Source organism: Styela clava, chromosome 1 (assembly GCF_964204865.1).
Source record: "Styela clava chromosome 1, kaStyClav1.hap1.2, whole genome shotgun sequence".
NCBI lineage: Eukaryota > Metazoa > Chordata > Ascidiacea > Stolidobranchia > Styelidae > Styela > Styela clava.
In genome coordinates this window covers 23,674,169-23,691,499 of record NC_135250.1, presented here as the reverse complement: position 1 = coordinate 23,691,499, position 17,331 = coordinate 23,674,169, and the positions used below count along the sequence as shown (strand labels likewise).

The following is a 17,331-nucleotide window of genomic DNA, read 5'->3' as shown; positions in this document are numbered from 1 at the left end:
GACACAAATTGCAAAAAACTTCATTTACAAAAAATATTCGTGTTCATTGGATTACTATGTTTCATAACATGTTTCAATTCTATTTATTATTCTTTCTAACTAGAGTGGAAATCCGTTTGAGTGCTTCGAAGGACAAGAACCAGTACCCATGAATTTGTTCTTACAAACACTGCCAACGATCAATGATACGCTGATTACTGGAGTAAGTACAACGGAAACTATGGATAGACTAAATTGGATAGACTTTGCCTCTCTGATAAGATCGCTGTCCTCCCAGAATAAAGTATCTCTTTACCCCAGCAGTGAATGTTAATGCAACCCCTTTATTGAAGTGAAAACATGACATTGTAGAATTTCAGAATATAAATAAAGCATCTAATATTTCAGGAGAAAACCTTTGAAGCAAACTGTCCTGTATCTTACATGTTAGAGGACCTTGAAGCATATAGTCCTTATCGAATTTATGTCGAATCATTCACATCGATTGGAAAAGGTGTCTCAGAGACGACAACGGGTAGAACACTTGAAGAAGCCCCAAGCGGTCCGCCACAAAATATTGTTGTGAAAAACGTTGGACCTACTTACCTAACGTTGGAGTGGAATCCACCAGATTTTCCAAACGGAGAATTGACTTATTCTGTTTCCTACTTTGATCGGTCTGGTGAGTAAAATTCCCATTTCATTTTAGTCATAGCTGTTACAGTTGCTTCCTCAAATTCATAGAAAATCTTTTGAGTTTACTTTAATATCTTCATTTGCCCTTTACTTACTTATTTGACCAAATCCGAACGAGTTATGAATAGAATCGGTTCAAAACTCACTGAAGTCTTCTAAAATCTTAAGCATTGATAAAATATGGCTTCACTCGAATTATATTATAGTTATTATAACAGGCGTTGTTTGTCTGTCAAGCGCTATCTATACCAACATCCCTGTTGCAAGGATCCTCCATATGTCTCATTGAGGACAACAGTGGTTTGCAAGTTTGCTATCGGTATTCATTCTGCTTTTAATTGGGGGCTTTGGTTTGAAGCAAACCTAAATAGATACTTCAAGTATTTATATGCATTTTTCAAGGGCTGGTCTTACGTACTACCACCAACCTAAGCTACTATACCATGGAAGATCTTCGTCCTTATGCTGTCTATGCCATTCATTTGATTGCTAATACTAAAGCAGGCTCTTCAGAATGGACCGATTTCTTATTGCTGAACACAACTCAGGATGGTGAGAATATTATAAAAAAAAAAAATTTAAATGATTTTATGATTTACTGTGATTTTGATCAATTTCATTTGAACATTTGAGATTGAACAACATCATGATAATAAAATAGCGTTTTATTTCTACATTGCCGAAATAAAATAATCGAAAAATGGAAATTTAATGGAAGAATATTAAATTTTTTTGAATATGTATCAGGAAATATACCACCACGTTCACTCCCAACAAGGATTTGTACAAGCTTCATGAAAGTTGGCGTTTAATGACAAAAACTAAAACGATTCACATCATCTAAACAATAAGTTTGAATATTAATATATATTTGAATAAATGTTTAAATGGGAGAGGAAATATTTGAAATATATAAGTTGTCTTACAAATGTCGTATCGCACTTGTTCCGCCCGCCCCACGTTTTTGTTCACGTGTTCACCACTTGTACCACTCCTTATTGTATGTATAGTATTGTAGGAAAATGACTTAAATATTTATCATTTCAAATTTACACTGCTCGATTGAACATTTGATATTAAGTTAGTTATAATAGAGAATGATATTGAAGTATTTTCATAAAGCCCTTACATTTAAACAATAATTTTCAACTAAATCTATCATGTGAACCTCAACTCTTACGGAGTGAGTATAAAACGTTGTAAAAAAAGTTTCACTTTCACCATTCAAAAATAAAATTGAGCAATCATAATATTAGCGTTAATTTAGTAATATGTACATAGTTGTTTATTATCTACTACATATTTGTAAATGAAAAATATTTTGTCCCGTAATTTTCATTCTTCGATTATGTTGTTTGGGTTATGTGGAAATAAAGAGAAATATTCTTATCACAACGTTGTTTAACATAGCACATAGCATGATTCCTACTTCATATGCTTACTTTAGCCATTTGCCCTTAAATATATAACTCAGAACAGTGGAATAGGTGTGGATCAAGTACAGTATATCCTCCATATTAGCCGAAACAAAACTAAAAACGACTTTGAAACGAGGAAATCATAAATATTCGCATATTAGTCAACCCTCCAAATCATATAAGCCGACCCTTTAGTGCGATCATATTTATGTGCGTATAAGCCGACCCCTTAGTTTAAATAGAACCTTCTTTTATCAAGTTTTGAAGTCGGCTCATATGCGAAGACTTTACAGTACGACTGGTATTTAACGAATACTTTATATTTATACAGTTCCAAACAAGCCGGTTGAATTGAGCGGTAAAGTGATGAATTCAAAGTCTGTTTATTTGAGTTGGTATCCACCAAGCGGTACACGAGGAATAGTGACAAGTTATCAAGTCGTCATATACGATATAGATAAACAAAAGTCGTTGAGAACTGATATTGTGTACTCGGTAATTCATTTTCTAATATTCTTTTATATAGGTCTGCTGTTAGATGGCATACTTTGGTGTTAAATTTGTTATTGTTTGTGCGAATTTTTATTTATTCACGACGTTTTCGGGCTTTCACTCCAAACAAAGGTCTTTACAAATACTCACTGATATGGAAAAATCTACTGTTTTTATGAGAACCATGTTATTCCATTTTGGCATATCTACTCATTCTGTTGTATTGTGGGGATGAAGGTTGGGATTGGGACCGATATCATAAACTCCATGATGGCAAGAAAGTCGCGTCCAACGCGAGGTCCATTTATATAAAGTCATCTTGTCCGTATAGAATCATATAATTTGAATTATCGCTCATGATTTTAAAAACATGATATACCTTATAGACTGTTATGTTTTTAATTGATTCAAATGATTATATATAACCTGATAACGCGGTGGGGCTAAAAATAGAAAGGACGGAGATAGTCGACACCAGGAGAAAGGTGTGGCCGCAAGGGGCCGGTGCCGGTACGTATAACTAAAATACCGGTATAATTGAAATGTTACGAATATACACGCGCTTAAACTTTGATTCCCACGTAACAATAGGTGGTATTTAAAACAAAACAAAAAACATGGAGTGTTAAACTATTTCACTTAAGTTTAGCGGGCCATATCAAACCACTGTGATAACGGATTCCAAGTAGGCTATCTTTGCTACTTCGTTATTTTTCGGTGACTTACTTTAACATTGCTGAATGCACTGTACAACAATGTTGGGTAGAAATCGATTCAATCACTCACTTTAGTCTTGCTGATGATTATGTCAGGGGTTCACGAGAAGATTTCCAGGGGTACTTGGACGGCATTCCAGTTTTTGTGTGTCGCTGTTTTTAATGTCATATATTACTATTAGAGCAGCGGTTCTCAATCTTTTTCTTTTCATGGCCCACTTTTGTTGCATAAAAAGTCCTTGGCCCACTAACTTTCTTTAATAGTTAGAATAAAAAGCGGCAGCATCATTCATTGCTACTACAATAAAAATTTGATTATAGTGACACAAATGAAACTAAACTTTTCAATAACTATAGTAATTATAATACGCTCGTGGCCCACTCGAAAATGCCTCTATGGCCCAGCAGTGGGCCATGGCCCACTGGGTGAGAACCAGTGTATTAGAGGAAAATGCGTGCCACTTGAAACGTAGATTTTCTCGGACCTTGCGCTGTTGTGATTGTGACGCAACAATGTGAAATTCACCGCGTTGCAGACAAACTGAAATCTCTAAGACAGCGTTCTTCGAGCACTGTAGAAAGCGATTATGCTTATTGAAACTTTTTTTTGAAAATTTTGATTTTGAGAATTCATTAGATGGGCCGACTACAAGGGCTATAATATCAACGCGAAGATTTAATTTAGTTACATATGGTCAATAAATTGTTGTTGCAACAAATTGTTAGTCAATATATCACGATTTTGTTCGCTGCCTGATTACGGGAGTTTGCGTTGATTGTTTGGTCACTCTGGGGGGTACTTGAGAGAAAAAAAGTTGAGAACCCTTGTGTTAGTACGATTTCAAGTCATTTCATTTAAATCTTCAACTCAATGACTCGTATCCAACTTACGTCGAGTCAGTGTCTCGAGCCAAGCCAAGACTGTTGTACAATGCCTGAAAGATTATTTTCATTTTATCCGAATTATATTAAATTATTCAGAACGCTCGGAACATAACAGAGCAACCATCTTTAAGCCTGAACACAGGAGAAAATGAGAACCTTCCACACCCAAGCGTCGTTCCTGAAGTCATAGCTAAAATTCAAGAACTCGAAAGCAAAATAACTATAGGAGTTAACGAAACAATAAACTATCTTGTGCAGCATTTGAACCCTTATACCCTCTACGAGTTTCGAATCAGTGCGGTAACTTCTGCTGGTCCGGGGAATTATTCAGCTACTCAGGTCAAAACAGCTGAAGACAAGCCTGGATCAAAACCGACCAATTTACGATATGAAAATATATCATCAACTTCTGTAAATCTTACGTGGGCTGAACCAGAGAGTCCTAATGGAGCAATCGTGGCTTATGAAGTTATTTACATTTCGGATGAAAAAGAATTGAGATTCGAAGTTTTTGACACGACGTATGCAATATTGAAGAATATGAAAAAATATTCTTTGTATTCGGTATGCTTTGATTTGTTTAGCCATTAGCCATATTTATGCCATTTATACGCCTGTAATTTAAACAAAAACCTATGCAAGCATTTGAAAAAAAAACGGTTGCTCGAAGCAAGGATTGGATCATCCTTTCTTCCGAACTCGAAGTATAAAACAAGGGAACAAACTAGCATTGATATATACAATGTTGATTACAATATCGGCAACCATTTTAATCCTAATAGCTTTTAAAATCATACAGAATTTGTAAACTAAAATCTACTAAGGCCATACAGAACCATTCTGGTGCATAATCCCTCAACAAATGCATTTAGGCTTGAGATTGAAGTCAGATTAATTTGATATGTAACGAAAACATCTCGTCTATTCTTTTGAGACTAGCGTTTTCGTTAAATTAAAATGTGGCTAATCTAAAATTTCCGTTGTCCATGCGTTTGTTAGTAACCAGATGATTAAACTTTATAAAGAGACTGATATATGTATTAATTAAAACTTATCATTATAAGATGTATTTTTTATAAGGTAAAATCGTTGGACTTGAAAATGTTAATATTAACAAACTTCCTGATAAATTTCTATGATTTTGTATAGGTATTTGTCAATTCAAGGACTTCAGCAGGACGAGGCCCACCGAGTGAAGAACTTGAAATGCTTACTGATGAAGATGTTCCTGGATCTCCACCTTTTAATCTACGATATGTAAATGTTACTCCAACTGTTGCAGAAGTTGAATGGGACCCACCATTAATACCAAATGGAGTCATACAATTTTATACAGTTTATTACAAAAATGAAACCAAGGAATATTCTAGAAAAAGGTGATTTGGATTGGTGTTTCTTGTTAATAAATATCAACAAAAAAACGATTTTAAACTATTTTTCTAAAACCAAATGAGTTAAAAAATTTATCCTGCCATCGTACGTTCTCTATATTATAATCTTGATTTTGATATTACCAGCAAATGAGGTTGTTTAGAAATTCCTAATGAAAACGAATAATATCAAAACCGTCAGAGTAATTTCAGTAAAATGCCACACAAGGAATTGTACCGTGTGTCATGTCAAATTGTACTAGTAAATATTAAAAACCAAAAAAATTGCGGTGAAATATTGAGCCCTGTAAGACTCGGGAAAAAAATAAATAAAAGTAATAGCTTTCTTGTGAATTATTCCATCTTCATGTATGGAAAATTTGTAATAAAAAATGGGGCGCGGCTCAAAAGGTAGGAAAATCACGTGGCTAGACAATTACTGGCTTGCATCTTTGTGTACTAAGACATCAAACTGAAAATATTTTAATGGGATTGATGACTAATTATATAACAATCTCATTTTGCAGCTGCTCACTTGAAATGTGTTAATGATTTGTTTTATCGATAAGTGCTATTATTTTAGTACTTCAGCGAGTATTTACGGTAACGATGCGTCATGCCCATTTTCTTCATACCTTTGCACGGAGAGTTCTTTGTCGTAAAATAGTCATTTCATTGTAGTTTATAAAATGTTTATATATTTTTGTATACATACATTACATCGACTTTTATTTATGATGATAATAATTTTTTTTTATAAATTGTCGTTTAAATTGAATTAATTTGCTTACGGTCCCTGAACAAAATTAAATTTTTACTAAGGGCGCGTCACTTATCAAGCTTCAACTATTCGTTTACTGAGTAAATAGTCATTTGCAAGTTAGAAACTATTGCAAAGAGACTATGGCGATTGTCCACACTGATAAGTAGTGAATGATATATTGACACAATCAAAAATATTCCAATTAGTACCAAACGACCCCACAATGGATTACGTTGTTCTTGTTCGTGTGTGTACATGCCAAAGAATAATTTAATTTTTCGGGGGACCATCGAATTGCTTCAAATTTTTAAAGGTGTCAGCGCATTTTAAAACAATACATGAAATATTTGTTTTATGTATTTTTTCAGCAATTCAACTGTTATTTACTTGTATGATTTACGCGTGTACGGAGAATACTGGGTTCAAATCTCAGCGAGCACTCGATATGGAGATGGAGGTCTTAGGAGTGAGCCATTGTACGTTCATACTGGTGAAGGGGAGCCGGGATCACCTCCGCATGAACTAGCGTATAAAAATATGACGTCATCAAGTGTTGTTCTGTCTTGGAAAAAACCTCTTGAACCAAACGGCATAATACAACACTACGTCATAAGGATATTGCCCGACTCCTCTGAAGAATACCTAAGGTTTGATTTATTTTAATATTTAAGGGCTGGTTTATATTCTATAAAAGCATTTAGATTAAAATTGAATTAAGAGAGGGAGTTGTAATTTATATATCCTACCAGTCATTAAATCTTTTAAATTGCGCACATTAGTATTGTTGAGGAGACTCAAATCAATGTCTCAACTCCAACTTCCAAGACTCGATTTGACTCAAATTACTTCAGTGAATAGACTCGACTTGGACATGTCTAACCGCCAGAGAGACATGTCATGGAACTCAGCGAGTCTTTGGAATAACAAAAAATGCGCAATACGATTCACCCATATATAAATGCTGTATTGAGAAAAGTCGAAAATTTCCTAGCTTCCTAGTAGGCTTGCACGTAATTTACAAATTTACGGAATTACGGAATTATTTCGAATTACGCAAGCGAAGTCACGAATTACGTAAAGTCGTAATTATTGGTCGAGCGCTTTCGCGATTGAAACGAGCTCTCTTCAGAGCAGTCAATTCCGTCGATTGTAAAAAATTAAAGTTTAAGTAAAAGAAGTTAGAGTTCCGGTATTCGCAGCCGTTTTTCTCTCTCTTGTTAGGCAGATGGGGAGGGCATAACGCGTCATTTACTAACCTATTATCAACTTATCTAAGATGACCAATGTACATATTAACCGTAAATAAGGAATAGAATTGTGTCGAGACCGATGGACGCCAACACACCTGGTTTCAACTTCTTCGGGTGAAATGAGTGAAGAATGTAAGAGATCAACTTATAAAACATGGTCTATTTGTAAATGTCGTGATAATTAATGTCGCGCTTATCAAACAGCAAGAGACGGAAGAGAAATTGCGTAATGAACCAACGCAACTTAGTCCTTTCGGCATCGGTAAAGCGATTGAGACGGCAGAGAAACAACATTACGACGGGATTTCCCGTGTTTATTCTGCGCGAAATCCATTTTCTATTACAAAATCTTGATGTTTTGTTACCGGTTTTATCGTTATATATCTGTCCGGACTTGGCATTGCTCAATATGTTTTTCACAATGCCTCGCAAATCGCAATATGTCGGCCAAATATGATTACCTGTCTTTACCAAATGCGGCAACTTATTTTGATTTATCGTCGACCTGAATACCACCGGCACTCGACCAAACTTGTGTCAATCTTGGCAAATAGGATTGTCGACTTGAGTTAGAAAAATAAATTAATATTTTCATGAGTGCAAAATAAATGTCACAAAATGCATTGTTTTGCGATATAACTTTGTATTTTCGGAGAAGGCATGTCATATAAGTACGGTATTTTAAATAATGCGCAAATAATTAATATTTGATCTAAATTTATCGTAAATAATGTTATAACATTTAGGCCGCGAAATGATTTAATGTAAAATGAAGCATGGAATTCGGAATATCGTCAATAAGTCGGCATCAATAATTATTATAAAATGCTAACTAAGTAGTAAAGTCGGATATTGTAAAAAACGGTGAAATAACAAGTCTTCGTCGCGAGGCAAGCGAAAGTATAATCAAACGAGAGAATACGCTTGTAGTTGATTAATAAATTAGCAACCCGGAATTTTTATTCAATACGAAAGTCGTATTAATACGTCAATACGATTTTAAAAAAGTGAACTATCGTTTCTTAAATATATTACCAGTGTTGGTAATGATAAAATTGATCGCATAAAATTTGGTGATAAAGTTGATAAAGGAAAATCAAAGCTAATACAAAAGATAAAAATCAGAATAAAATTATTTTGAATTCACTCCTTGATATTTGTCTTTAACATCTGTCTCCGGCGTGTGGTACTGCCGGGAATATGAAAACCAAACTTCGATGTCCCATTCGGAATAGAAGTGGATTAAATTGGTTGGTATGCTAGGTTTAAATGTGTGAAAAAAATATCGCAATTACGGGGTCATTACGTAATCGATTTGGCCGTAATTACGGAATTGATTTTTGTCAATTACGTGCAAGCCTACTTCCTAGCATCAATAACTCAACTTAGGCCGAGTTGATGTCTTCGAAAGGGTTGTCAACAAATCATTGAATTCAATTTTTACTTTGTAAATAAGGTTGGTATAAGACGATAGTAAAATATTAGTGTCATCGTACTTCTATCAACTCACTGTTGTTTATAAAATCTATTGCCTATGACTCCGACGTGACTTGTAACCTGAAAAAACGGAGACTCGACTTGATCTTAGGTCTAGGAACTGTGGTGACTCGACCTGACTTGTACTCGAATTTAAAAATTTATTGAGAACTGGACTTGACTTGATACACGGATGGCCCGTGATGTGACGAGGATTCGTAACTCGGTTTCTGGACCCAACACTGTAAACTAGTGATGAACTGACATTAAATAGACATTGTAATCAAAACCAATTTCACAATGACCTCCAACAAAAGTTCCTCATTCACCACGTTTTTAATGCTATTTCAGGCTTCAAACTGAAGGCGCTGATACTGAATTTGTGGTGGAAAATCTGAAGCCAGATAGTTCATACACTGTACTTGTACATGCCCATACAAAACATGGCGACGGAGGGGTGGAATCTGATCCTTTGCAAATACACACAAAAGAAGATGGTAAAACCTCACTTTAATAACTTTGCTTTCAATTGAAAATTCTGCTCTTTCTTAATTACGATTTGTTTATTTTGTTTGACAGCCCCTGGATCACCACCCAAAAGCTTATCATATAAAAACTTATCTTCGACCTCTGTTGAATTATCGTGGAACGAGCCTGCTACACCGAATGGACAAATAGAAAATTATATTATTTATTACAACGATAAAATACTTACTGTCACAGGTATCATTTAAATCAATATTTTTGTTGTACTTCAAACACAGCATAAGAATAGGAATATTAAATATAAATAAAAGGTATCTATATTTGTAACGAATAAATGACGCTCGATAAGTATGTGTACCAATATGGAGGAAACTAATTTTGTTCGCCTACTTTACGGCAAGTTGTGTAAAGAGACTGAAACCTATGGGCAAGAGGTATATTTACTTGGCTACCACAGGCAGTGCCCGAACTCGTAACAGAACTGAAATAAGGAAATCGGAATGAAATTATGGCCTAACCCTAATCTGGTACACATACTACGGGAGTACCGGATACATTTTAGAAGACCCAATAATATTATTTTTTTAATTTATTTCTGCTTTCATCAAAAAAGATCGGATTGTATTACTATTTTTGAAACGGAATCGTATATTTTTTAATTTTATATACAATTCTTCAATTCTAGCAAGTGGAAGTTCGGTGAAAATAAATGTAGATGACCTAGAACCGTATACTACATACGAGTTTAATGTATCTGCGAGTACAAAAGCCGGTGAAGGACCAACGACATCTATTACCGTGTACACTGATGAAGACTGTAAGTCAATAATTGTTTTTGTGATTACAAATTTTCAAAAATAGGCCATCTTTGTATAATTGGAATATAGTTGAATTAAAATAATTTGCATGGTGCTGATATCTGTGGAGTCATTCTGGCAAGACAAGGATTACTTTTTTCCAGAGCTGAGTTAAAACACAATCAATTCTAAACGTTGTCAAATGTCAGTGTTGGGAAAGATCGAGTCATTTACTCGACTCGGGTTAGACTACACGTAATCAACTACTCGCCAATATGATTTAACTCAGTGATTAACATGGTTTTGACGTTTCGACTAGACTCGATACTCGGATGACCCATGACTCAACTTGATTCGGGGTCTAGGTCTTCTATCCAACAATGCTTGCGATATTTTTATAGGAAATTGTTTGCGAAGTAATGTTTTTTATATAGTGTAGATTCCCATTTTCATTGTTTATTATGTATTACTTCAGCACCCACATCAGCTCCACGAGACGTCACATATGTGCAGTTGTCGTCAACTGCAATAACATTATCATGGAAACCTCCCAGGAAACCAAACGGAATTGTAACTGAATATTTGGTGGAATATTCAATCGAGGATAATGTATTCGATTCTGTTACGTACGAAACAAATGTTACCTTGTCGGATCTACAAAAATATGCCACATATCTTGCCACAGTTACAGCGTTCACTCGAGTTGGACAAGGGCCGTCTAGTTCTCCGGTGATATTCCAGACGCTTGAAGACGGTAATAATGATATATATGAAAAGCATTGGTTGAAGTATTACTCTATCTGTTAGCACGGTCGTTGTTTCAAAAAAGTTACGACTAATTTTAAACGTTATATTTAACTGAAAATCGTATGGCTCTGTCATGCTCATAACACGCTTCCAATATGCTGAAGCCATTGTTGAAAATATTGTTCAGATAAGTTTATAGCGATATTCAATGTATAACAAATGTACAAATAAGAATGTAATTTTATTGTTAATTTGCTTCTTAAGCCTGTGAACGTTGATCAAAAATGAGTTGAAGTTAATAAAGATTAGTATAGTTGAAGTAAGATTATAAAATTTGAGTAAATTCGCCATAAATTAATCAGTTAAACTGTGCAAACAATGTATGTACATATATAGTCTATAACAACATAATTTATTTTTTGTATCTAAGTCTTTCAAATTCATCAAAAGAACTGTATGTTTTAGCACCAAGTGATCCACCGCGGAATGTGACAGCAATATCTGAGGAATCAACATCAATGTTTGTGTCTTGGGAACCACCAATGCAACCAAACGGAATCATTCAGTTTTACACAGTTTTCATTGGCGACGGGGAAAACATACGCAAGAATAAGGTATAATAAAAGTTACATCATTCTTTAGATTAATAAGACCAGTGGTTCTTAAACTTTTTAGGTCACGCCCCTTTTTTAGAATTTGTCTAGTCTTGCGCCACACCTCAAAAATAACTAGCTAACAATGAGCTACAAATAACATATAGTAAGGCGAAAGTCTGTTTTATTCAAAAAACACGTTGAAAACGTGGATGGAATCTCAATCTCTAAACAATAAAGAAATGTATATATTTAAAATAGGGCGGGCAAGATCAAATCCTATAAATGATTTTATTTTTAATTAGCTTCACACCCCCTCAAAAAATCGTATACACCCCCTTGTGGGGCGGACCCCACCGTTTGAGAATCACTACTTATGACGGTAGTAACAGAAGCGTTTTTGCCTATATTATTTTCTCTTCTGGTTGACTACGATTTGAATATGTTAGCTTTTTAACTTGAACCTTCTTGGATACCGAAAACACATTCAGTTTATTGTGCTGAAGATAAGCTTTCGGATAAGATTTATAAGAGAGACTTTGCTTTTTATCATATTAACTTCCAATCGTGGAATCATAAAACCCTTATTTAACCAAACTCGCAAACGCCTCACTTTCAAAGGCATTATTAATGCGAGGTTAAAACAATGTTTTATAGTATATTACATGTTGTTTTTCTCAGGTAATTAATGCTACTTCAACAGTTGTTGAGAATTTGAAAATATATACTTGGTATAACATTTACGTTACTGCAAGTACAGCGCTAGGTGACGGCGGTAAAAAGAGTGACGTCATCAGATCCAGAACAAAAGAAGGAGGTACGCATGACATCACACACTGACCACACAACAATTAAAATTGAAAAAATTTTCTCTTTGCCCTTTTTCCTTAAATATTTCCCTTGTAGATTGTAGTTATACATGTCATCATCATACAATATCATATAGATGATCATTGTTGTAGTCGCACGCAAGATCAGAATCGTGAAAATGAACAATCGTAGAACATTAGAAATTTGATGTTAATCTGCATGCTGTTATTTTTAGTGATTCGTTATAAGGTTAGTAGTTGTTAGTACTTATAACTTCATGCCTTGCATGGTTCCTAATTATATTCAGGATTTTACAGATATCGATTTCGTAGAGACGTACATCGAAGTCCGTAAACGAAGGTGACTATTATTAGTGGTTTTGTTTGGAACTGCTTAAAATGTAATTTTATTCGATGTAATATGTGGAAAAAATAGCTCGAAAAATCAAATAAAATGATAAGATTTGCAAACATTGTTAGATATATGTGGATTCTTATGAAGGGCTTTGGTTCGAGCTCCATATCTAATTAAAAAATAAAAAAGTGCTCGTTTAGTCATAATTATTACTTATCCTAATTCTCACATTAATTGAATTAACTTTCACCAATCGTTGCACTAACCTTCATATTATGTACCTCACGTGACAGAAGTTTTCATGTAACAAATTCACTGAATTCAATAACACAATGTATTTTTAATACGTTTGTTTACAGCAAAAAAAAATATTTACTAGATTAACAGTTTAAATATTCTGTAGTCCCAGACACATCGGTGAACAATTTGAAAGCCTTGCCAGTAAATTCAACGTCAGCTTCCATTTCTTGGTCTCCACCTGATCGTGTTACCGGCATTCTTTCCTATGTTGTTGCTGTTTACAAGAAGAATGCTGCCGACTCTCCAATATTTTATACTGTGATTCCTGATAATAAAGTTTTCATCGACTATTTAGAGGTACCAATTTTTTAGTGTCTCAAAAAATCCACACTTTTTAACACACTTGTTCCACTTTGTCACGCTTGTCGTCATTTGCCACACCTGATTAGGCCAAATTAGAGTAGATGGCTTTTTATGAAGTGATAATGAAGTTTTTACCTGCGATTAAGAGGTATAAATATTTCAGTGTCTTCAAAGAGTCCACCCTTTTAACACACTTGTCACTCTTTGAAGCACTCGTCCCCATCTGTCACACATGTCCCACTCGCCAAGTTAGGGTAGATGAATATTTATATGAAAAGAGAGTCATATACACAAGTGTGCAACAAGTAGGTGACAGTGGGAGACAACATTTTGGAGAGTAAAATAATTTGATTTGCAAAAATAGCACATTTCTTTTCGTTAACATTTAGTTCAATAATTTTAATTTATTTATTTATATTCATAGCCATACACAAATTACATGGTTAGCGTCGCTCCTGTTGTAGAAAATGTGAACGAAACTGGCTTAATTGCAGAAGTACAATTCCGAACTTTAGAAGATCGACCATGGTTACCAGTAGCAGATTTAAATGCAGTGAATATCACAAGTACTTCTGCTGTTTTAACCTGGAAAGCGACTGAAAAACCAAACGGAGTTGTGATCTTTCATATTATTGACGTACCAAAAGAAAAAGTCAATTTTGAAATACCAGGTAACAGAAACGTACGAGTGCAAATTGAGTTGTGGGAGAGAGTTATCTTTGGTTGTGATTAATTATTAGTTGATAATTTTCAAAAGTATTCACATTTTTGTCAGGTTTAGTTTTTTTTTTATATATTTTGTAGTTTTTGAGCATACTTATTCGCGGATGTTTCTTCTAACAATTAAAGCGAGGTCCAGCAACTCTGAACTTGAAACGTAGATAAATTACTTTGCTACCCTTTTAAAACAAATTGATGATTGCCAAAGTTTAGCAAATTTCAAACGCTTTGATCATTAATTTGATTGTTTTTATTGCAGCTGAGACACCAGAACCAACTTCGAGATATGAATTCACTGTTAAAAATTTGCTACCGCACACATCATACGTTGCATTTGTAGCTCCTAAGACTAAAGTCGGAACAGGCCCAAAGGAATCAGTTCAATTTACAACATCAGAAGGACTACCAGAAGATTTTGCGACCAATGTTGAAGTAGAATTCTAAATTTTGACTCGTATTATATAATAAAAAAAACACTGTTAATTCAATATATATATATCATTATATTGTGATTTGGTCGCATTTACTATCGAACTATTGAAACAATATCATCTTGAATAATTTTTTCGAGTGTAATATTTTTCGAGTGTTCATATTCCTTTTTTTTCAGATTGCCACAATCACGTCAAATGAAGCAAGTATAACTTGGAATCCTCCGGCAAAGCCAAATGGACGAATAGTAACATACAAAATAGTGTATTACGAAATTGCAGACGACAATAAAGTAGATCATGAAACGGAAAAATTTGTTATTTTGCCAACACCCGAAACCCACTATACACTTGAAAATTTGCGAGCTTTCACGACGTATAAGCTAATTATTTTCAGCACTAACTCGGCTGGAGTTGGCCCAATTCACAGTCTTCCGGAATTTTTCACAACTCTTGAGGACGGTTAGTATTATTTAATATACAGTGGAGTCATTTTCAACAACGATTTCACGACTTATAAGGCTTTTTGATATCAACTAAAGAGTCTATTTGACACATTTGTACAATGTAATTAGTATCCTTGTTTTATACAATATCGGTCTAATCGCAGTCTTCAACAAACCAAATTTCTTGCATATATATATGTATATATATTAAGGTTGAAAGGTGGTGGCAATTTATAAATTGTTTAATATTATGGGACTTTAACTTATCTCAGATCAATTGTTTTATTGTTCTTTTTTATTCCAGTGCCCGCTGCACCAATACTCGAATGTAATCCCTTGAATCAAAACAACATCATCTTGACTTGGCAACCTCCGAATAATCCGAATGGAAATATAATTTCTTACAAAATAAAATATTATCTGGAAGCAAAACCATCAGATAAAATAAATAACGTTACAAATGGAGATGAAGATTCGTACATTGCAACGGGATTGCTTCCTTTTTCGTATTACATATTTGAATTACAAGCTGAAACGAAGCCAGGAATTGGGGAACCAGCGTCATGTCGTGTTAGAACTGGCGAAGGATGTAAGACAAAACTAGTTGTGATATAAAATCTTTTTTAGTTTTTATTTCAATGTGTTCATGTTGATTTTACTACTACTACAGAATCATTGAACATATTTAAAATTTCAGTTGCGGATCCACCCAAAGCAATTCATACTACAAATAAAACAAGCACATCACTATCAGTGAACTGGATGGAACCGGATCAGTTCAATGGTCAACTTTTGCATTATGCTGTTTTATACCGACCGCCGCATTACTGTTGGAAAAACTTGGGATCGGTGGTAACAGTGTCTGACAGAGAGGTATGAAAGAGGTTCAATTTTCAACAGAATTTTTACTAAAGTTTCAATGAATGTAGCATACCAGTTTATAAATATATGAGGTCCAGTATGCTTATTAGGATTTGCATATCATACATTGGATTTTTGACCAATTATTCTTTTGGATTTTTCGTTCGGATATACGGCGATCTGTCCATTTGTATGCGTTTCATTTTTGTCAACTGTACATTCTCAGTTTATAAATATCTGCTTGAAAAACATACCAAACCCTAAAATTTATCTCGGAAATTGTACAGAATATAGTCGACGTCTTAAGTTACTTCAGCAAAGTTTGTGGGATTACATAGAACGAAGAAGTAACAGCAATAATACACAAAAGGTATTCTATTATATTTCTATTAAGGTGTGCAAACTGAAGTCGGCAGAAACAACAAAAACAATATTCTACCTGGAAAATTACTCTATATATACTGTCAGCGTGGCAGCTGTCACTGGTGCCGGTCTGGGCAAAGTTGGTCTTAAACGCACTTTTAAAACATTAGTGGGAGGTAACATAAAAAAATGGAATTTTTGAATTGTGAAATACCCTTTAATTCTATTTTGAAGTTAGTTGTGAAATCTCCAAAGATGTTTGCTTTAAAATTCATTATCATAACGGGAAGTAAGTAAAGTACATTTTTTGTTGTAGTAATGTATTTGTGAATAAACAATAATAGTTTTGTCTCGTAGATACAGAAACGTAGTACCATAATACGTTGCCTTTTCTATTCTTTTCTTTTTCATTATTCATAGTATAACTACGGTATATAAATTTAAAAAGTACACTAGTATATCACAAATTTCATCAACAGGTATTTTTGTTTGAGAAATGATATAGTATAGTATTCATTAGTGATATAAAAAACTTTAATTACTAATATTAATATTGAGATTCGATATAATAGAGAAAAACTGAATATAGAATAAGATGTTTTGGATGAACTTGTTTCTCATGCAGCTGGTGGATATAAAAGTCATCATCGTTCACCAAGTTCTCATTGCTTAAACATTCTCAATAAACTATTATTTTCCATCATTCATTTTTTATGAACTTATTTATTTTAGCCAAAAATAAAAGTTTAGTAACATTGTTTTCAGCACCATCATACCCACCTCGTAATGTCAAAGGTCATGCAATTTCTTCGACTGCAATAAATGTAACGTGGACAGAACCACTGGTGCTGGCTGGACCAACTACTTACCAAATTGTTGTGAAACTTGGAGAAAAAACTGTAAGATATTTGCATAATCGAACATTTTTTAAAAGTACCTAAAATCTCAGGAACTGGATAAGAGATGGGCTAATATACTATGTCATTCTAGCCCTATGTCAAAGATAGAGAATGTGACAGCAAAACTCGTGTACCTAATTATGAAAATTACAGTTTTAAAAAACTACTAAAAGCAG

The 17,331-nt window shown here is 34.2% G+C and overlaps 1 protein-coding gene across 2 annotated transcripts in view; it reads left to right on the top strand.

Moving 5' to 3' along the window:
* Window positions 1–17,331, top strand: part of LOC120325482 (phosphatidylinositol phosphatase PTPRQ-like) — a 39,690-nt gene that overhangs the window by 14,319 nt on the left and 8,040 nt on the right. The window contains exons 25-45 of one of the 2 annotated variants that reach the window (XM_078112248.1): window positions 104–202; window positions 388–661; window positions 1,078–1,227; window positions 2,425–2,588; window positions 4,283–4,750; window positions 5,336–5,562; window positions 6,688–6,966; window positions 9,397–9,542; window positions 9,625–9,768; window positions 10,217–10,348; window positions 10,804–11,082; window positions 11,541–11,689; window positions 12,350–12,485; window positions 13,236–13,429; window positions 13,860–14,106; window positions 14,415–14,587; window positions 14,766–15,048; window positions 15,337–15,621; window positions 15,730–15,905; window positions 16,288–16,432; window positions 17,022–17,155. In XM_078112248.1, the coding sequence (XP_077968374.1) occupies window positions 104–202; window positions 388–661; window positions 1,078–1,227; window positions 2,425–2,588; window positions 4,283–4,750; window positions 5,336–5,562; window positions 6,688–6,966; window positions 9,397–9,542; window positions 9,625–9,768; window positions 10,217–10,348; window positions 10,804–11,082; window positions 11,541–11,689; window positions 12,350–12,485; window positions 13,236–13,429; window positions 13,860–14,106; window positions 14,415–14,587; window positions 14,766–15,048; window positions 15,337–15,621; window positions 15,730–15,905; window positions 16,288–16,432; window positions 17,022–17,155 (4,284 nt within the window). The remainder of the gene's footprint in view (window positions 1–103; window positions 203–387; window positions 662–1,077; window positions 1,228–2,424; window positions 2,589–4,282; window positions 4,751–5,335; window positions 5,563–6,687; window positions 6,967–9,396; window positions 9,543–9,624; window positions 9,769–10,216; window positions 10,349–10,803; window positions 11,083–11,540; window positions 11,690–12,349; window positions 12,486–13,235; window positions 13,430–13,859; window positions 14,107–14,414; window positions 14,588–14,765; window positions 15,049–15,336; window positions 15,622–15,729; window positions 15,906–16,287; window positions 16,433–17,021; window positions 17,156–17,331) is intronic. The other variant, XM_078112254.1, reaches the window with a different exon arrangement.